General features: G+C 35.2%; 1 protein-coding gene across 3 annotated transcripts in view; it reads left to right on the top strand.

Annotated features, from left to right (window-relative positions):
- khdrbs2 (KH domain containing, RNA binding, signal transduction associated 2) overlaps nt 1–20,215 on the top strand; it is a 97,523-nt gene that overhangs the window by 11,388 nt on the left and 65,920 nt on the right. For all 3 annotated transcript variants that reach the window (XR_006372564.1, XR_006372563.1, XM_044136409.1), the window contains exon 2: nt 3,706–3,833. Coding sequence is in view for 1 of the 3 variants with exons in the window: in XM_044136409.1 (XP_043992344.1) it covers nt 3,706–3,833 (128 nt within the window). In the remaining 2 variants the exon portion in view is untranslated. The remainder of the gene's footprint in view (nt 1–3,705; nt 3,834–20,215) is intronic.

Raw genomic sequence — 20,215 nt, 5'->3', positions numbered from 1 at the left:
CTTTCTTAATCCTCAGCAGACACACATGCTGTTTACCTCCATGCCACTTACCACTGACACAATAATTCATGCAAAAGGACCCATGATCAAGCCCAAGTCATACTCTGTATATTAAATAAACATACTTTCCAGTAGGTCAATAATTCACCTTTTGAATTGGATTACTGTAGCTTAAACAGTGATTTTTAACAAGATTCAAATTTATTGAGATGCTCCTGTATGTGGAGGCTCATGTTCTGTTTAAATGTCACAAATAGTGATGTGAATCATCTCTACTCATAGGAATAAAAGGTGAGCGAGTTTTCCAGTTTGATTGACTTTGATTTTTAACTGGAGGTTTTAGTCACACTCTGTTTCCAATTGCAGGTGACTGCAGTCTGGACATTATCTGGTTCACTGACATTACATAGTAAAGTCATCCTGGAACCTCTGCAGAAAACACGTGAAAGCACTTTTATGTACAGTACCAGTTACAAGTTTGGCCACACTTTCCTCATTAATCTTTAATTAGTTTGGTGGATCTGGTCTTACACGAATAACAAAGCAAATATTGATCTGTTTTCCAGAAGGAATTGAGTTTTAAGATTTCATATAGTTTTTCTAAGATTAAATCTTTAACATGATACTATACAGTACAGAGTTACAATGAAAATCGGTGGAAACAAAATCAGAATTGATAGAAATGCCTGCAAGTCAATATTCAGCTTGTGACCATATTGTGGTTGGAATGAGGGTTTTGTTCCTGTATGTATAGTATGTAGTTCTAGGAGATTCTTCAGCTTTTAGTCTACCTAGTGCTGTTTGAAGTCAGTCCTCAGAGTTTCTATAGAAACCAAGTTATAACTTGGTCTCATTTGAGTAACAAAATGTAGTATTGAGGAGGATCTCTCATGATGTTGGCCTGTTTTCATGTAAAGACTGTGAAAGAATTTGGCAATTGAACAACTCAGACAAAATTTGAAGTCAAAGTTTTTTTTAATTTTTATATATGTAAGTCACGGTCAGTACCCAAGATGTCAGTCAAAAAGGCAGAAGTATCCAAATCAGTGGGCAGAAGCAGAGTCAAAAGAGCACAAGGGATCAACACACTAGAGGCAAAAATCTAAAAAAAAAACATGCCTGGAATGCTTGGTAGTGGAAACAAACTGGAATGGAGGGAAGGGAACATAGTAAATAAATAAATGTGGGAGGTGAAGTGACTGGGAGCAGATGAGTTCAGTTAAGCATGCTTGAAATCATAGTAGAGCTGTAACGATTCCTCGAATGATTTGAGTACCTCGATTATTAAAATTTCTCGAGGCAAATTATCTGCCTTGAGGCTTTGTTAAATTATGTTTTACTGTTTGGCGCGCCTTGTTGCACCCGGTTGATTATTTGTGTTGCACAACGCTCTCACTTCGCCGATAAGTTGTTGATAAATGACAAATATTATGCAGCTAGCAGCATAATATCCAAGTTCAGTCCGGGGGGATTTTATTGATTGATGATAATGTCTGGGTTTACATGGAATACAATGGATTTTCTCTTCTTGGAGCTGCTGCCTACTGCGTGGCGGGTGTATGCATGCAGGCGGATAGACGATTTCTAAACTACAGAAAAGTAATTGTTAGAGTTAAATATGAAAAACTGGACTGACGTTCATATATGATATTAATACTGCTATCATGGCAGTATTAATATCTACAAAGTATAGTGCTCTTATTAATAAAAGCACTATACTTTGTAGATTTTGCAATACTAATTATTCTATGCCTGTCTATGTTTGCTTTATTTATGGAAAATCTAACGGACTAAGTGCTTTTCTTCTGGCAAAAAGGGAGTTATATTTATTGTGAGTCAACAAAGTTGGTATTACCAAATATAAAAAAAAAATAAAAAATTCTTATTCAATAGTTTTTCCCACTTAATAAATGCATTTAAATTAAAAGGTGATCTTTTCATAGTATTATAATACGCTGATGTTATATATGACTGTTTTTTATTACACATCTTTACCAGTGAAATCAATAATTTCAGTTTTTAAAGAAATACCATTGTCATTATTGACTTCAGCACAAACCAAAACATGAATACTGCCACATTTCTGGGTGTTTGGGTTTTGGGATATGTTGGTGCATTTAGATTATTTGGTTTCCCATACTAAAATAATAATTGACAACAGCCCTGATCCCTGTGCATTCCTATAGCCATTTTGTCCAGTTCCTCTGTTACACTTCAGTTAATTGTCTTCCCTCACAGCTGCAATCAGTTTCTAATCAACCACATCAACAAGGAACATGGGAAACATTGTTCAGCAATCAGCTCTCCTGCATAAATATCTCTGTCAGACAAGTCAGATCCAAGGCAATGTTATTTTGGATTTACCCCTGGACTTTCATTTTTGATTTTTCTTTATTTTTAAATAAACTATTTGAGTTTCACCAGCCTGCATCCTTCCTTCCTATCAATTAGAATATTAGTTTCAAGGGTCTTACGGTTTGTTTTAAGCATACTTGTGGCCAAAATGTTCTATCAGGTCCCTGGTCTCACAAAGCAGGATACAAATCCTGCTTAGTTTCACAGGCATTTTTGGCCATTTCTTTATGGTCTGGGATGCTTTAATGCAATTTTTTAAGGATACTTAAAAATTCTGTATATTTTAAGGAAAATACACAGTGTTAAATGACTCCAGAGTTTGAAGCTGCAAATCACATCTTTAAACCCATGAGTCACAAATTCAACTGACCGTCGAAGGATTGAGAATTTCTTTGTGTGGTGTGAAATTATTTGTGAATTTACACAGTGAGATCCACAGAAGTGTGACAGACTACATGATTTTTTGTAAGTGTAGCTCAGAAGGGATTATTGATCTCCTCTGATCCTTTCTGAGGTCCAATTCAAAACAGAATGAAAAATTTGTCCATTCTGTTTCAGGGGACAATCCCCAGCTAGGTGAAAAACAATGGTTTCTGTTTTAGAGCACTTACCAGCTGGAAATACAATGGAGGGAATCCCCAGAGTGATAAAATCTCCTTCATGTATCCTCCACAGACTATTTGATTTATTTATACGCTGGATTTACAATGCACTAAATGCATGTAGGTGCAAACACAACTACCAGGTTCAGGAGATGGGAGCAATTTGCATCTATTTTTGCATCAAGTCGCAAAGAAACTGCAGCAGGAGTAAGATATCTGCACGTTTCTAAATTAAAAGGTGATAATAAATTCTTTAAATGAATTAATTCAGAGGTGATTAAAAACATTTATTCAAGTCAGTCTATGCAATTTAAATATTATTATAAGGTGCCTGAGCAAATATATGTTCTAACTTAATTACAACAGAAGAACAATATTTATCCACAATTACAATAATTTCACTTGAATAAAAAAGTGTCTTGGGGCCAATTTGTTGACTCCTCTTCTCAGGTCCCTGGCCTCTCAGGAGGGAAATACTTCTCAGTGAACCTCACCCATGTTGCACAATAAGGAAAGATTTTCAACTTACTAAGCAAAAACACGATTTCAAACATAATTTATGCAATTTGTTTAGTTTGAATAATGAATCTTAGGCCCAAGACACAAAAAAGAGATTCTGCCTTCTGTGACCTTCCTGACCCATTTTCTTAAATAAGCCAGTCATATGTTAATTTGATAATATGCACATGTAATCTTTCTAATCTTTTTCTATTTTTTTTTTTTTTCATTTTGTTTAATGCTTCTGCAGAGATTGGGAAATATGAAGGTGATGAGCTGAAAAAAGATGCAGACACAAAGAAATACCTTGATATTATCAGCAATAAAAACATCAAGCTCTCTGAAAGAGTTCTTATTCCTATCCAACAGTATCCAAAGGTAAGAAACTACAGTTTCAAATTACTTGACTATTTAAGCTGTAATGCCAATACTTGTTTGTGTGTTATGTCTTCTGTGATTTCAGTGGTTAATTGCTGAATGGAGACTTTTGGTCTGGGCTTCCCTGTTTGGCTGCACCTGTCCACAAGCACTAAAATTTTAAAATCTCTGTGGGCTTGAAACTGCCTTACGGAGAGCTCTCGGATGGTGTCTGTTTATTTTGAAGTAGTCATCAAAACCCAAAGTTTTCAGTAGACTAAAGCACCCAAGGGCACAGTGAAGAACAGTGGTCATAAATCACTGTGACACAGTGCTCAGGATTCTGAGTTATGCAATGTCGGTACTGGCAAAGTCTGAAATGTAGCCTAATGAGACTTCTTCAGCAGGCAGTTTAGCATCGTGGAGCTGCTGGTTGAGCAAAAATGAAAAGATTTCCTTTCACTGTAATCACAGAAAGCGCAATTTCTAATCACAGATTCATGCGCAAGGTATGAATATATTTCATGCTTTAAGTTATTCGTTTTTAATGTGTTCATTTTTAGCTCTTCCATTCTGGGAAGCATCATTAGTTACATCTTTGTGTTACGCTGCACTGTTGATAATTACTGTTATCAGTCATGACAGTCATCAATATGAAAGGAAAAAAAGTCTGAACATTTTAATTATAGTCATTTAATTATTAATATTAGTTCCTCTGTGTAAGACTAAAAGCATTAGAAAATATATGAACAAAAAATTAAGTTACTGCGTTTTCCCTTTTCGCTATTCAAGATTTAATAGAAATTTTGAGACTAATTTCTTGTCATGGATTTTTGTAAAGCTTTGATCTGCAAGCAGAAATTTTAATCTATTCTAATTTCTGTGCTACAATTAAATAATATAGTTTTTTTTTTTCTTTTCAAAAAGTCTGTTGTTACAAAGTAATCTCTCCCTCTATCAAGGAAAATGCCTAAATATTTAGCATACAAACATTTGCATAAAGAGGCCCAACGAAAAAGTATTGCATCCAGTTTCCTTTACTCTTTTACAAATCAGATTACTATTTTGTAAACCTCAAAATCTAAAAGTGCATATCATTAATATTGTCTGCAAAAGCTATTTTATGGAATACCAGCATCAGTCAACTTAATATATTAAAATACATAAAAAATGATTAAATGCCTTTACTCTTACATGAGAGATAATTAAATCATCAGTTTACGCAATATAGTATCTTCAATAGCAGTAATCCTTTGATTATGAACATCTGCAGCATTAAAGTCAGAAAGAACTGTCAGCAGTCCTTTCTACCAAGGGAAGAATATTCTAGCAATATTCTACCAAATAGTGCTTTATGGCACTATTTGGTAGAATAGAAATAGTGCACTATAGTGCACAATAATATAATAAATATAGCAATATTTATATTGCAATAATATAATAAATCTATTATTGGAATGCAGGATTTGCATGCATATCCTGCATTCCAATAATATATTTAGCTTGTTGGACTAATTTTTAATTTTCTCACTTGGTGTGTATTTGTAATGGTTAAGATATTACAGCCCAAAAAGTGGTTGATATATTGCAATAAAGGGAAAATCTCATTTGAAAATGTCATTACAATGTTCAGCAGTAGTCTTGCTGTGGAAGCTTCAAACAGCCTTTATTTGCTTGATTAATAATTACTAACATTCAGACCAGGGCAACCTTATAATATTTTTGTGAAAAGGAGCAGCCAAGATTGCACAGCTATGCCAGTTAAAAGGATTTTATATTTTTTTAAACAAGCCCACTCATAATTACGGAGCTGACATTTTAAATATATCTAAACCAAGATTAACAGCATTTAAAAAAAAAATAAAATCATCAGTGGATTACAGAAATAAAAATATAAATTATAGGGAAAGAAGCTTAACTATTTAAACTACTACTTGCGTGAAAACCTTTTGATCATTTTTTGCACCATCACTGCAAAATAGCACTACATTTTTTTCCTTAATAAAATATCAATTCAGGACCAAAAACATCATTTGTTCTACAAACATTACTTTGTTTTCTTGAAACAAAACAAAGTACGGCTGTGGACTTCTGTATTTATTTAGCTCATTTGGAGTTGATAACTGATTGATCCCCTTTGTGTGATTGTTTAAATTTGCAAATCTATTTCAGCTTCATTAAAATTGTAAGCTGTGTGGAGCTTTTCTTTCAGTTAGACTGATTTAAATAAGATCCCTGGTTAACTTGCAAAGGGTAATTATTTGAATCTGCAAATACATTTAGCTTAATTACCAGTGGCTGGTTTATGAATGAAATGCATTAATTTGCAGCACAAAAAAAGACATTATGTTAGTTTTGAAAAGGTCTATGCAAGTTCTTATTCCTTTTAACAGAACTGGACCTTGAACAGAAAAATTCTTGCTGAAATGTGATTTATAAACTTTTGAGACTGAATTGACGACACGTCTCTATGAAGCCATTCTCATGTTTTCCACTGAATGACTGAGTTGATAAAGCACTACAAAAGTGCAGACAATTTACCAATAAATCAAGTAATATGTAAATAAATGCATTCAGCTTTAAACATAACATAACATAATATATTCAAAATAATTTCTATTATTTTGAACATATTATATGTATGTGACCAGTAATTACTAACAGTAGTTACTAAAATAAAATAATTCCTACTTATGATTTTTGGCTCAGGGATTGTAAGATTCCAGAGAAGATGCATAGCATATTGTAACTGATCTACTGTATGTGAACTGAGTAGTTTTTTTAGAAGGAACTTATTGCATCAACACTTTATTCCATCACCATATCAGCGACTGAATAACAGCATCACAGCTTGACATGAACCCATGCTCAGCTCCCACTTAAAAATCAGAATAGCTGTTCTTTGTTTTGTTAATGTTATTCATTGTTAGGAGTATGACAGCTTATAAAATCAAATTAATTTTTATTGTCCCTTATGCTCAAATTTCAGACAAGTAAAAACATTAAATATGTTTTATCACTGATATGTTTTGCTCTCATAGCTTGATTTCAGTTGTATTCTCAGCCTTGAACTAGATGAAACTATAGTACTTTGCAAAATCCCACTTCTGTAAAAGAGAAGACTTTCTTGTAACACATCCTAAGGAACTTTGTTGCAAGCAGCCTGACAAAAATACACAATGCGTTTCTCAACGTGGCACAAGGTTGATGTTTGGAAAAGACCAACTGCAGCATTCAGAGACTATAAACTAGCCCCAGCTGTGAAGCACGGAGGTGTGACTGACTTACTTTGGAACTGCTTTGCAGCATCAGGAGCTGGCCACGTCACCATTAGAGAATGCACCGTTAATTCAACCATTTTTAAGAAAGAACTTGACAAAAACGTGAGACCATCTGTCAAAAATCAAAACTGGATTCTGCAACATGAAAGTAACCAAAGGCATACCAGCAAATACTCCGAGGACTTACTGATAAAGCGAAAGGAGAATCGTGGGACAAGAGAAGGACCAGATCTTGTTCTTGTTAAGATGGCGTGGGGTGACTTGAAAATGACAGTTCATGCAAGAAACCCCTCAAACAAAGAGGAAAGTGAGAAGTGAGGCAAGCTTTCCCTTAGACCTCTAAATAGTAGATGGACACAAATAAATATTTTAGTTACTTTCACTAGCATTACGTAAATAAGGTCTCCTCAATTTTTTCTTCAATAGAAGACACCTTCTTGGGTGATATCAGTTCTAAAGCAAGGTTTACTTTAAGTGTTTTTCAGTAATTAAATAACTTTTTTCCCATTTTCTTTTATTTATAATGATTTCTTTCATTAGGGATATGAACCTAACGTAGAGTCAACAAAATCTATGAAGCTGCTCCATTGCTTTTTCATGCTTTAAAGCTGCAGTATTTTTTTTATTAAAGTTGCATTCTTCAACTCTAATACAGTCCTCATCAAAATGAATCACCATCTTTTGAAAATTTCACTAATAGCATAAAATGTGTGTATTTTACACCAAATTAACATTAGTAAGACAATCTTACGGAAACAAAAAATAAAAAAAGGGGCAGCTTTATATTTTTCTTTCCCACACATATACATTCATTCAGAGAACCTAGATGATATCCAATGGAGTCAGTTAGCTGTTTCATCCACAACTCACTGCTGTGACAGTAATTAAGACTTGTTCAGGAACTCTTAATTCTATTAAGCTGATCACGATCGCAAAAAAAAAGGAATCTGTATTGACTTTTTGTCCTTTTGTTTCATGTGCATTTCCATTTTTTAATCACTGAAAATCTTTGGAGCTTGTATGCAAATGAGAACTACTCTGGCATATAACTAATGTATTTTAATAAAAATCACACACATACACAAAACAGAAAACACTGACTTAAAATTGTGCTTCTATGTATTGAACTGAGACTCTTTTGTCTCTCCAGATTAAAGCTGCAGTCTAGAGGGACAGAGCAGTTGTCCAACAGTTTCGGTGGCTTAATTGCACAGTCAGCACTTCCTGTGACTGCAGTGTCACTGTCTTAAACATCTTGGTAACACTGCTCTTTCAGTTAATAATAATTAACCACATAAAGCAGCTCCTTGAAAAGCATCCGCTGCAAAGAATAGAATAAAGCTGAAAAGAAAGAGAGGTTCTGCTTGGAACATATAATTCTTGCTGATATAACATCCAAAATATTTACAGAAATCTTTGCACAGAAATGACCATTTACCAATGTCGGAATCACAGATTTTAGAGCAGAGGCATTTCTAGACAAGACACCAAACCAAGACAACACTAAGCAACTGCCTTTATTTTACTTGGTTTGGAACTTATTTGTATGTCAAAATGTTTTCACGGCTGCTGATAAATGATACTTATATTGACTGTCTGTCTCTGGAAGCAGAACAAAGCATAAAAAAGCAAACCATTTGTTCAAGCAGTCATATAATAGCGCTCATTCAAGCTTAAAGCAGCCATCTTGCTGCAGAGTAATTAAATGCAAGATAATTAAATTGTTACTTGAGAGAGGTCCTATGCATGACTTCAGATTTGTAGAAGCCAGTCATGGAAGATCAATGTGACAAATAAAACACAGAAGAAAAATTTGCATATATTTGTCTATGCCCGTACGTGGTACAAAGACAGATAAGTTGTTTGCACTGTCGACACATTGGAGCAGAAGAATCAATGGTGTGATAAAGAAGGCAGCTGTTATTAATCTTCACCTTTTGCTTCATGGTCACGCCTTGTGCTGAGAAAAGGAAGTGTTTGGTTTTATCTGCATAACTGTTTTATCATGACTGCATTACAAGGGAATTGATGGTATTATATCATTAATTATTAGCAAACAGTGTAAATTTAAAAAATGTTAGTGACAAAAAGTCAGGACCATGCTCAGCTACGTTTGAAAAAATGAGCTGTGTCCACTGGGGAGTTAAAAAATAAACATAAAAAGTGACTAGACATGCCTGATAGAACCAAAGTAACAGTCCGGGTATGCTTTTGAAGAGGGAATGACATTTTAACGTGAAGAAAAGCTCAAAAAGTTGGTTTTACATAATACTACCTCTTTATTATAGAACTGACAGCAGCATTGTTGGACTAATGATATAATCCAACTAGAACAACATAGAAAAACTAGAAAAGTATGTACTCACACAAACACTCTAATAAGTGCTCATTGTTTCGAAGCTAAAATATGGAAAATGTAATATTTAACTGGCAAAGCTTTGATTATCATATATAACAGAAACGATTTGAAGTAGCAATAAAAAAAATCATATAACATTGTCCACTTGGGATGAATGAAGGCATTTCACTTTACTGACAACATGGGAATTTAGTCTACACCAGGCCTATAAAATATTTAGACTTGACATCTAAAGCATTTTGTAGTGGAGAACCACATCAGCAAGTAACATATGTGCTTTTACAAAAGGCATCTGCATTGCTTTTTTTTTTTTATCAAGTACTGTGCTGACAGTATATGACATGAGTGTGACTAATTTCTGTCACATTAATCTTCCATGAGATGTACTGTATATAAATGTGTTATGCATAAAATTGTGTATATTTTACTGTCAGCCGAGAAAGAACATTTTTCGCCACTTTTAAATCAAAAAACCCATTTGTTTAGAGTTGCCTTTGAATAATTCTAACTTGAACATAGATTAATTCTAGATTGAATCTCATGTTTTCATTACTTCTCACCGGTGTCTTACTACTACAGACAGCTGTCAGATCTACGGTAGTTTGGGAATAACCTGAAAAACATTTGAAGTCAAACTCAACCTCAGTATCTTGGCTAACTAGCTTATGCTTTGATAAATGCATTATTTTTTAGCAAATCATGAATGCACTTAGATACATATGGGGATCATGTGCTGCATTTCTGAATATTACATTTGTCGTGACCTTTTCTTAGCATTGAATTCAATACAACCTCAAATACAGTGATGCAGTGAAGTGATCAAAGAGACAAAGAAAACTCTTACTTTTTTTTTTTTTTTTCTGTAATATAACCAAGTTATGGCATCCAAAAATTAATTTTTCTGTGGTGAAAGCATAAAATATACATTTGGCCACTTTAGGTTTTGATGGATTTCTTTTGGTTCACGTTGACATTTTTTAAGAACTTTCATGCTTCCTGCATTGAGCCATAAAATATGACTTTTCACCAAAGAGGTTCTTAATCATGGCTTGTGAAAATGCACTACTATTACTACCTTTGTTTAATCATTCTTAATCAGCTGATTTCTGATATACACCAACTGTTGAAAACAGGACTTAAAGACAATGTTTAGAGCAAGACCTATCAACACCACCTGGAGATATAAAAAGATCAACAGTGTTAAAGAACTGAGCAGTCAATGGTGTTTATGAGTTTAGGGGGAAATAATCAGCTCTGAGAGCAGCTGTAAGCAGTGGATTGACCTACTTAAACTTGGTGACGTGTGACTTTTAAATAAACTGCAGGATGATAAGAGACAGTCAGCTTTTTATTCTGACACTAATGCAACATTTTATTCTTATTGAAATGCTGGTGTCTATACGTTTTTCATTTTTATATATTTTTAAATATTTTGAATTTGATCAATCAAAAATGGGACTACCGTAAACGTTGAAATTTTAAAAACTTACACTCAAATGTTTTAATTGGCTGCTGTTTTACCATGAGCCTGTCCCCCAGCTCAGAAAAGCAGTTCTTTTCTCCAAACCCATAGACTTTGTGTACGAATCCAAACCAGCCCAACTCATTTATTCTAAATAGAGATGCGCACCAGAAGTAAAACCAATTTAAATTACTTCCAGCCCTACTGGCTCATTGGTGTAACTTCTCCTGTTTTTAGCTATTATTTAACATCTTCAAGCTCCATTTTGTCGCTTGTTGTAACTGCACGGTGAGTCAAGTGTAAATCTTCTGGGATGTGTGTGTGATTGATAGGAGTGGAGCAGGATGCTTGTCTGATTTACTAAGCACTAGAACTGGTTTTGGTGAAAACATGCTACTGTAATGTATTTTGGAAAACTTGAAATTTCAGGCACAACAACTCTACATATTTATATTGTAGCTTATTTAAGATCTTAATGCTTAATTCAGCCATTGGATTAGAATTATTAAAGCATTACTTTACAATGTTAAATATTTTTTCACTGCAGAATCTTTGCAGTATTCTTACATTACTGCCATGTGCTTTTTAGCTACAGTAGTTTTACTGTGTTAAAATATTTCAAATGTTAGTTCATCAATCAGTCTTTGCTGCATTTCTTTACAGCTTTTACAGATAAATTGTCCTGACGGAGCAAAACTTTGTGCTCTCTCACTAATGAATGTCCCACATGGCATGCAGCCAGAACAGCTCTGATTTCAGAGTCAGGGGCTCCATGAGGCCTCAGCCGCTTCATGTGTTATCAGCAGGCTAGCAGCAGGAGATGAGGATTATCCCAGCACATCCCTAAACCTCAACATTTTCTCCTGGTTTAGCCCTTTTCTAACCCCCATTTGCACTGTTCACACTCACCACTACTGGCTAGTCATGTCCCCACAAACCCTGTTGTTTCAGGGATGTTCAAACCCGCATCTTTTTGGCCCTGATGGCTGCTGTTGTAAAATGTAAAATTTGTGAACATACAATGCTCTGCCAACATCAATTGTTCACGTTCCATCTAAGTGATAAAAGCAATTTGTACGTGTAACTGCTGTAAAATTATTAACAAAGCTTCTGTCACCTGTGAGTGCTTATCATTTTTTAGCTTATTGTTGCACAGCTATTAAAACAATGTCCTTCAGTGGAATTTGGATTATGTGTACTCTTACAGATTCACCCCAGTGCCTTGCATCATTCATAGTGGACAGTTCGGGTGCTTTGTTCACCATCTGCAGAAAAAATCTAAAATGAAGCCTTCTGTTGTTTTGCAGCAAGTGAAATTGTAAATTTGGCCTTGAAGTGTCCATCCAATGAACTAATCAACACTTTTTAGTGTTTTGTCCTGCTAGTTATGTACTAAAATATAATGTTATCAGGAAATGGCAATATATAATTCATAACTGCACTTGCCTTATTTTGACATTGACAAGAGACAGAATTATACAATTTATTCAGTAGAAAAGGAAAGATTAAGATAAGCTTTGTCATTTTTACTGTACATGAATTTATTTTTGGCTCATTAACTAGATAGCTTGATTTGCATTTCATAACCTTGGAACATGGGATGGCTTTAAAATGGCTGGGATTGTCAGATGGTTTTGTTTTCTATTTTGCTTGTGCGCTGGTAGGTGGAAATATGATTTCTATTAGATGTATTCAATTTAATTTTCAGTGGCTACTACTATTCTATATTACTTGGTAGTTTTTGTGTATGCAGTCTGTAGATGCATTTAAAAACCTGATTTTATGTGTGTTTGTGATACAATTTTAAGCTTATCGGCCTTGGGTTATTGTGACCCTTAAATAATTCCTTTACAACCGAGACTCTGCCATACAAATTTCATTTTCAGCCGCTGTGGGATGTCGGTGTCCCAAGCAAAGGCACTATCATGTGCAAAGGTGTTTTGCTTAGATAAGTAATGAATACAGTGAAAGGAGTACAGAGCGTGAATTAAAATTAAGCACTTGTATGACAGCATCTCAGTTCCGCTTTATGGTAACACGGGCTAACTGTTTGTGTGATGGCTTTCTCTGGCACAATGCTGTTCAAGAGATGTAATAAAGATTAAAGGTCTGTCCACGACCTTCCCTGTTACATTGCTGTCTTACCTTACAGATAAAATAAATTCTGATCGGGGTTGTTTGTTACAGAAATTTAAATAGTTTATTTTTTTCACATGTGACTAATGATCACTAAAGAAAGTAGCTGGTGAATATTGCTAATCTCCACAGGACTGTGTAACAATCTGGAAAATCAATATGGTGTCCTGATCTAAAGGACACTATTTTGTCAAATTATAGAATTCAGGGTTTTAAGTCACTTTCACAGCCCCAGCTCCAGATATCACTCAATTAAGTATGCAGGCTGCTTCTAAAAAGGCATTTATAGACATTTACGTTGCTCGCAGGAGCTCAGTAAATGATAAACAAGTCTGGGTATGGCTGTTCCCACGAAAAAGGTTGTAATATAGCTGAAAGACAATGTAAGGTTTGGCAGAGGTGGAATTATGTTGTGGGCTTTTTCAGAGCTGGGTTAAAATCATGTGACTAACGTTAGCCATCACATTTGAGTTCCCAAATTTTCTCCCCTGCCCTCAAAAAAAGAAATTTCATGCAATATTGTTATGAGACACTGGAAGAATAACTAAAATATTTTAATGGGGGTGCTGTACCTGACAAACAGTAGCCTGGCCATTGCCTTCTTACGCAATTCTGCTTGATTCTCATCTCCCTTCAGAGCTCAGTTTAGAATTTCTCCCATTGAGCTCGATTTCTCTCTTTGAGCTAATTAACAAACAAAAGGAGTTGTAAACGATGACCCCAATTTTGTACAGCTGTTTTAGAATTGTAGTATTTCTATGGGAGCAAAGGAAGTGAACAAAGCCATTAAGTCCAAATACCAAATTAACATTATCGGCCATCATGTTTGGCTCAGCACTTCTATTTTTACGAGGGTTGCTTACATAACAAAAAAATAAATCCAATAAGCTTCATAGCATGGAACAGGTTTATTACATATGTTACAGGCAAACATTAGCAATTGGGTAAAATTTCAAATTTCAACAGAGTCACTTCCAGCAAGAAATTGGTTCCAACCGGTTCAAACCCTCTGAATGAAGCAAAGTGTGGAACAAGAGACTGGTTTTTACAGAGGCTACACAAATAGTAGTATCATTTGATAGAGGCTGTTATTTTGCAAAATATATGAAGACAGAAAAAATATAAGATGCTCTGTTGGCCTAAAATGTAAAAAAAATAACTAGTCGAGTCACAGTTACCACCAAACCTGATGTATCCTTTCATATAACACCACATGGTAAAATATTAGCAATTGTTGAGAAAACTGCGGTCTTTTTGACCAAAGAATGGGCACTTTTTCAATAAAAAGAATATGAGGTATATTAGAGCAGTACAATATATTGAATTATAGGGTTTGCGTAAAATTTCAATTGTGAAAGATAGCTGAAAAGCAACAATTTTAGAAGATTAAAATATTGCATTGCATTCTCTATTTCCCTGTGCCAATAATATATTTGGCCAGTTGGGTGATGTTTCTCTTCCCCCGAGGCCTAAACCTGACATGGATTTCAGAATCTGCGACACAGTTTGGGATTTTCTCCTTTTGTTTGTGTTTTGTTTTTCAATGTCATTCTAAAAAAGAGAAGAACATTTTTAATTGTTATGGATATTGTATTTTAGAATATTTCTCACCCATATTGAATTTCCTAATATAGATCAGCCTCAATGACTGAATAGAGATCTTTGCAGTATGCTTCCCATGTGTTTTCTTTGGAGCTTTATTTGTAAATTTATATCTTTCCTATGTTGTCGAAAGTAGGAGATGTTCTAACAGGAAAACTGCAGCTTTGGCAAGAAAATACAGGGTTTTTTTGTTTTGTTTTCAGTACCAAACAGCTTTTGAAGCTGAGTGCCATTTCAGCATCGCGGGCTGATTTCACATGTTGAGGGAAGTTGAAGAAAGGCCACAAAGCAGAATGTTTTAACTCTACAAATACTTCAACATATAAGTCAATATAGATGGTTAGAAGGTAATGCTAAAATAGGTCTGTCAAGACTTAATTTCTGTACAAAATGAAGCTTTTTTTGTTCACACTCAGTAGAGGTAGAAAACATATTTGGTGATTCAGATTCGAATAATTTTCTCAGTCTCCACCACAGCAAATCTTGTCCCCCTTACAGAGGACCCAAATGGTGATTTCTCAACTTTCTTTAATGTCTGTGGAGCTCTAGCGAAATAGTCCTCTGACACACCTTCCATCAAGTCCTCCACAGCTGTCATTAAAGCACAAACTTCTGCCTGAGGCGTTAATCCTCCTATCACACAAGAGCTGGATTTCCCCAATACCACAGCTCACTAACCTGGCAGTGAGTGCCTCGGGACGTGTTGACTGGCCCCAGTGCACAGCATAAAAGGGCAGTACATTTTCAAGCCCGAGAGATTAAATGTTGTTCTGTTGTTCAATTTGTGTTGCCACTGTGCTTTGTCAATATTTTTTTGCTTTTTTATGGAACTGACCTTATACTGAAGTATGGAAATATGCTAATTTGGCACCTGAAGTCACCTTGAGGCTGCTTTGATTTATTCTCTATTTTTATTTGGGATATTTTTCAATCATTCATCAAGATACCCTTGATAAATGATTGATGATTTTTATTGACCAGTTTTGTTTTCCTGCCGTTTGGAGCATGAAAAATTTGGCCATGGAAGAATCAAAATAATGGAAGTAACTCAGGCTTCTCTCCCGGGTTTAGAAATTATTATCTACTGTTGTTGTCAGCAAACTCATTTATCCACATACAAATTTGGTTGGCCAAAAGGAAATCACCGTGATTTGAATTGAACTCAAATCACAAGCTTAAACAGAGAAGTTTGAGGAAAATTTTACAGACTCACTATGTGGTTTTGCTCATCCACAAAACGGAGCAAGTCTAGCCTGCAACAAACATTTAGGTCTGCTGAGAGGATCATTAGAGCTAACCTTCCCTCCATCCAGGACTTGTACAGGTCTCAACTCAGAAAAAAGGGCAGGTAAAATTTCCGCAGACCCCACACACATCACGAACACAAACTGTTTGGACTTTTACCTTCGGGTCAATGCCACAGAGCACTTTTTGCAAAAACCAGCTGCCACAGAGACAGTTTCCTTCCCCCGGGCTGTCAGTTTGATGAAAAGTTAATAGAGTGCCTAGATCAATACCATGCATATTTGCCCTATTTCAACCTTGTTATTTTTTTTATTGTAAAAACATTTTATATATGTATATACGCATTTACAAAAAAACCCTGTAATTCTTACATTAATTCTTACATGTTCATGCAAGAATATGTAAATTCTTCTCATTGACCAGCACTCTTCTCTGGAGGCCTGACATTGGTTAGTTTGTGAAAGCTGTTATACAGACCCCTGTTCCTTCTTGTTACTCAGAAGAAGACATCTCACAATCTACCCATGTTATTTCATCAATCTTTATCATTTAAAATAAAATACTCATGTCTGGCAACTCAAAACCCAAATTGTATATTTTCTGAAAAACACCGTCACTTGAAAAAGTGACCAAAAAAAATGAATAAATAAATGAAACAAATTCTTTAAAGTGCTATTCTACAGACAACAAAGACATTAAACAAAATAAGTTGCACTCACATTCTGGAATTAACCTATTGCAATAAGTATACTAGTGTTACAAATACTTTGATTCTTTGTATTTCATTTGATGAACGGAAATATTCATGTTAGTTTTGGTTTTTTTATACTCATCTCCTAAATGATGATTTTTGCTGACCACTGAAAAAAGTGAAATGAGCATTTCTGGACATTCTAGCAACTAAGAGAAAAAAGTCCAACTGTAGCCCATCCACCCCTGCTAGAACAAAAGCATAAGAGGTAAGTTAGGTTAAATAATATAACTGATAAATATTTTTTTTCTCCAGTTAATCACTGCATTACTTTGCAGTTACACCATCACAAAAGAATGGACTGAACAGTAGAAAAAATATATATATTTTTAGTAGCTGCCATGTTTTAATAATCCACTGCACCCCGATTGACTGGATTGATTATTTAGGCAAATGCACATGCAGTTTGAGACTGCTTGAAACTTTACAAAGGCTGCACCAAAATTGTGAAGGGTTGCAGTTGCCCTTTTGATAGCTTGGAAGATTTCTTTTGAATGTCACTTTATTCTCTACTTAACTTTTGATGATGTGAAATAGAAAACTGTGTGTTTATCATTAGAACTTTTCCAAATTGTTTATTAGCATTGCAAATATTGTCTTATTGGCAAATAGAAATAATACCAATAAATCCAACTCAACACACATAAAATGTTTTGTCTGATTTAATATCCAACACTAAAGAATACTGGTTATGTGTGTATACAGTGTGTTTAAATATCTGGTTTTAACAATAGTTCTGTTACAAGCATTACCTTGATTGTTTGATTCAGTGGTGAGATATTGCAAAAACATCACCGTAGGACTAAACATGGCTCCTGAGTTGCAGAAGATTTTCACTTCCTTCCAAGCATACATGCAAAACTCTGTAAGCTAATCTCAATTTATTTAGTGGACAAAAGATGAAAAATTGAGTGGCTGGATAAATGGATTTCCGCATCTATGAATATGTTATTGCTCACAACGAGAATGGATGTATTAAGGAAGACATTTTCAGGCTAACATGGAGTACCATTTGCTTATTTCAATATTTTATTTTTTGCTTCTTGTTCCCTTGTGCTCTGCATATTGTACCCACTTAGTACTGCTTAATTTGACTTTATTTTGTCTATTTGTGTATTTTAAGGCCCCTGAGTATCTTTTATGAAGTCAATGTGATCTTGTTCAAAAATATAACTATAAAAAATAGAAATGCCTCAGGCATTGAGCTCCTGGTGAAATGTGCTTTGCTCAGCTTGAGTGTCAACTTTGTGGATGCACATTAGTGCAATGTGACTCAACCTGCTACTGTTTTATGCCCTGTCCACATAGAACTGCATCTAAAATTAGCCTATTAAAATGATCTCTCTAGGCTCTCGGTAAAATTTTGTTTTATTTTCTGCGGAATGTATTCTGTTAAACACATTAAGCAGAACAGTGTGCCCTCTTTGTAATGCAATATTTGTTCATTGTTTAAAGAGTCTTTTGTGCATAATTGCTGCATTCACAACACCCTTCCTTCTAATATCTGCAGAGATATCATTGCTGAGACTGTAGGGGGTACATAGCATAATTTCAAACCTCATTTAACACTGAACGTACCCTTTCTGGAGCTCAAATTGCTCACCATGGAGCAGCAGAGAGACTCTAGACATTCATTAGCTTAATGAAAACAGGCCACTCTTCTTCTACCGCCCAGTGAGCTTGTTCCTGATGTAACCGCAGCGACCATCTGCTCTTCTGCTCCCTGCCAGCCACAGGATAGTCCTGTCACAGCAGCTTCAATGAAGGAAGACATCCAGAAAGGTGCTTTAATCACTGAGATTTGAGGACAGGCAAGGACAGCAAGAATTCATCCTTTCTTGTTTTTATCTCTTTCTTCTTCTTTTTTTAGTTTTATTGGTTTTATCCCCGCGTCCCTTGGCACTTCCCGATTGTGGTTGCTTCACTCATCTGAGATGTTAATGATGTTCATGAAAGAAGCTGAGTGTGCAGTCATCAGAGTTGACTTGCAGCAGCCACACACAGCTGGCAGTAAGTTATTAGCTGCTCAGGCACAGCAGGAGATGATGCAATCTGCGAAGGTTAATATCATCTAAGGGTTAGATGGTAAGATGTAGTGGTCAACTGACCACCTGTTCAGATCTGAAAATGAACTTTTAAGATCCTAAGATAGGCAACTTAACTTTTGAAAGTCAAAAACATTGATTACAATTAGAAAACATCGTAGGGCTTTAACTTTGTTTCCAATGGTCCTTACGTTTATCTAAATTTCCAAGTTTGAGGTTGTTTTATCCATCTACTCTTAAATTAATCACAGCTAATCCTAGCAGAGACTCAGACTGACAGTCTTGAAAAATTATTCAGGTGCCCTGAATGTTTTACACCCTGTGACATTTTGTTAAATGTGCAAACCTTTGACAGATTACCACTAAGGTGTAGATAATTGTGAAGTGAAAAAAGATTTACATAATTCTTATTTTTTGGAATATGTTTCTATCGCAATGCATTTCTAAACTTTTCCTGAAACGTCTCATCCTCAGACAGGTTGGATTGGAAGCATCTGTCAGTAGCAAATTTTGTATTCTTAATTAGATTTGGTTATGTCTTGGGTTGTCTTGAGTTCCTTTAGAGATTTGATTATGCACAAAAGAGGATATGAAAGCACTTTTTCCAAGCAAGTTCTGACATAAGTGAACTTTAAATCACATGACTAATCAGCTGGTTCCACTGTTAAAATCAGTAGAACTGCATTTCTTTCTCCATATCTCCAGGCATCATGTAACATTGCCAATACTAGTTGACATGACAGAACAATTGCAACTTGCCAAATGGCAACATATTCTTGAAAACCTCTCTCCATTTTTTTGAGATGTGTGGTTCATGCTAGTTTGCTGTCTCTCCTTTCTGTTTGATTTTCTCTACAGTGGTAGATGGTATGTCCAAAAATATTTCCTTCCTTATAATCTATAGAAAATCTTAATTGGCACTACAGCTACCAAACATTTCTTACAATTGCTAAAAAGACTTGTAATTTTATTGAATGAGACCAAGCTTATAAATTCAAGTTTTAGCTTCCTCACTGTCATGTTGATACTCTAAGATTAATTAAAATCTCTCCCTGGGTTTTGAATAATTTTGGGTTTACCTGCAGCCATCTTTCAATAAACTCTGGTTACCTGCAGATCTCTTATGATACAGTTATGATACTGCTACCCCCACCATGTTTCATACTCAGTCTTTAGGGTGAGGTGCAGCTTTAGTTTTCTGCCACATATAGTATACATGTTTTGGTCTTATCTGATCAGAGCACCTTCTTTGTTTGTTGTTTCCTCTGGCTTGTGACAAACTGCAAATGCGACTTCTTGTGACTTTGGTCTTTCCAAGTCCAAGTGTGTGGAATGTATGATGGATGGTTGTGTTGATAGATTCTTCCACCTGAGTTGTGGATGACTGCAGCTCCTCCAGAGTTAGTAGTCTCTAAGGTCTGATTTTTGCCATGTTCTTTTCTTTTGAAGGAGACAGCCTGAACAATTCTGTGTTGTTTAAACACTGGCTTAATTTTCTTTTAAAGTCATACTTAAATTTCTC

Source organism: Gambusia affinis, linkage group LG13 (genome assembly GCF_019740435.1).
Source record: "Gambusia affinis linkage group LG13, SWU_Gaff_1.0, whole genome shotgun sequence".
Taxonomy (NCBI): Eukaryota; Metazoa; Chordata; class Actinopteri; order Cyprinodontiformes; family Poeciliidae; genus Gambusia; species Gambusia affinis.
Note: the sequence above shows the minus strand (reverse complement) of the source record. Positions and strands in the feature narration are given on the sequence as shown.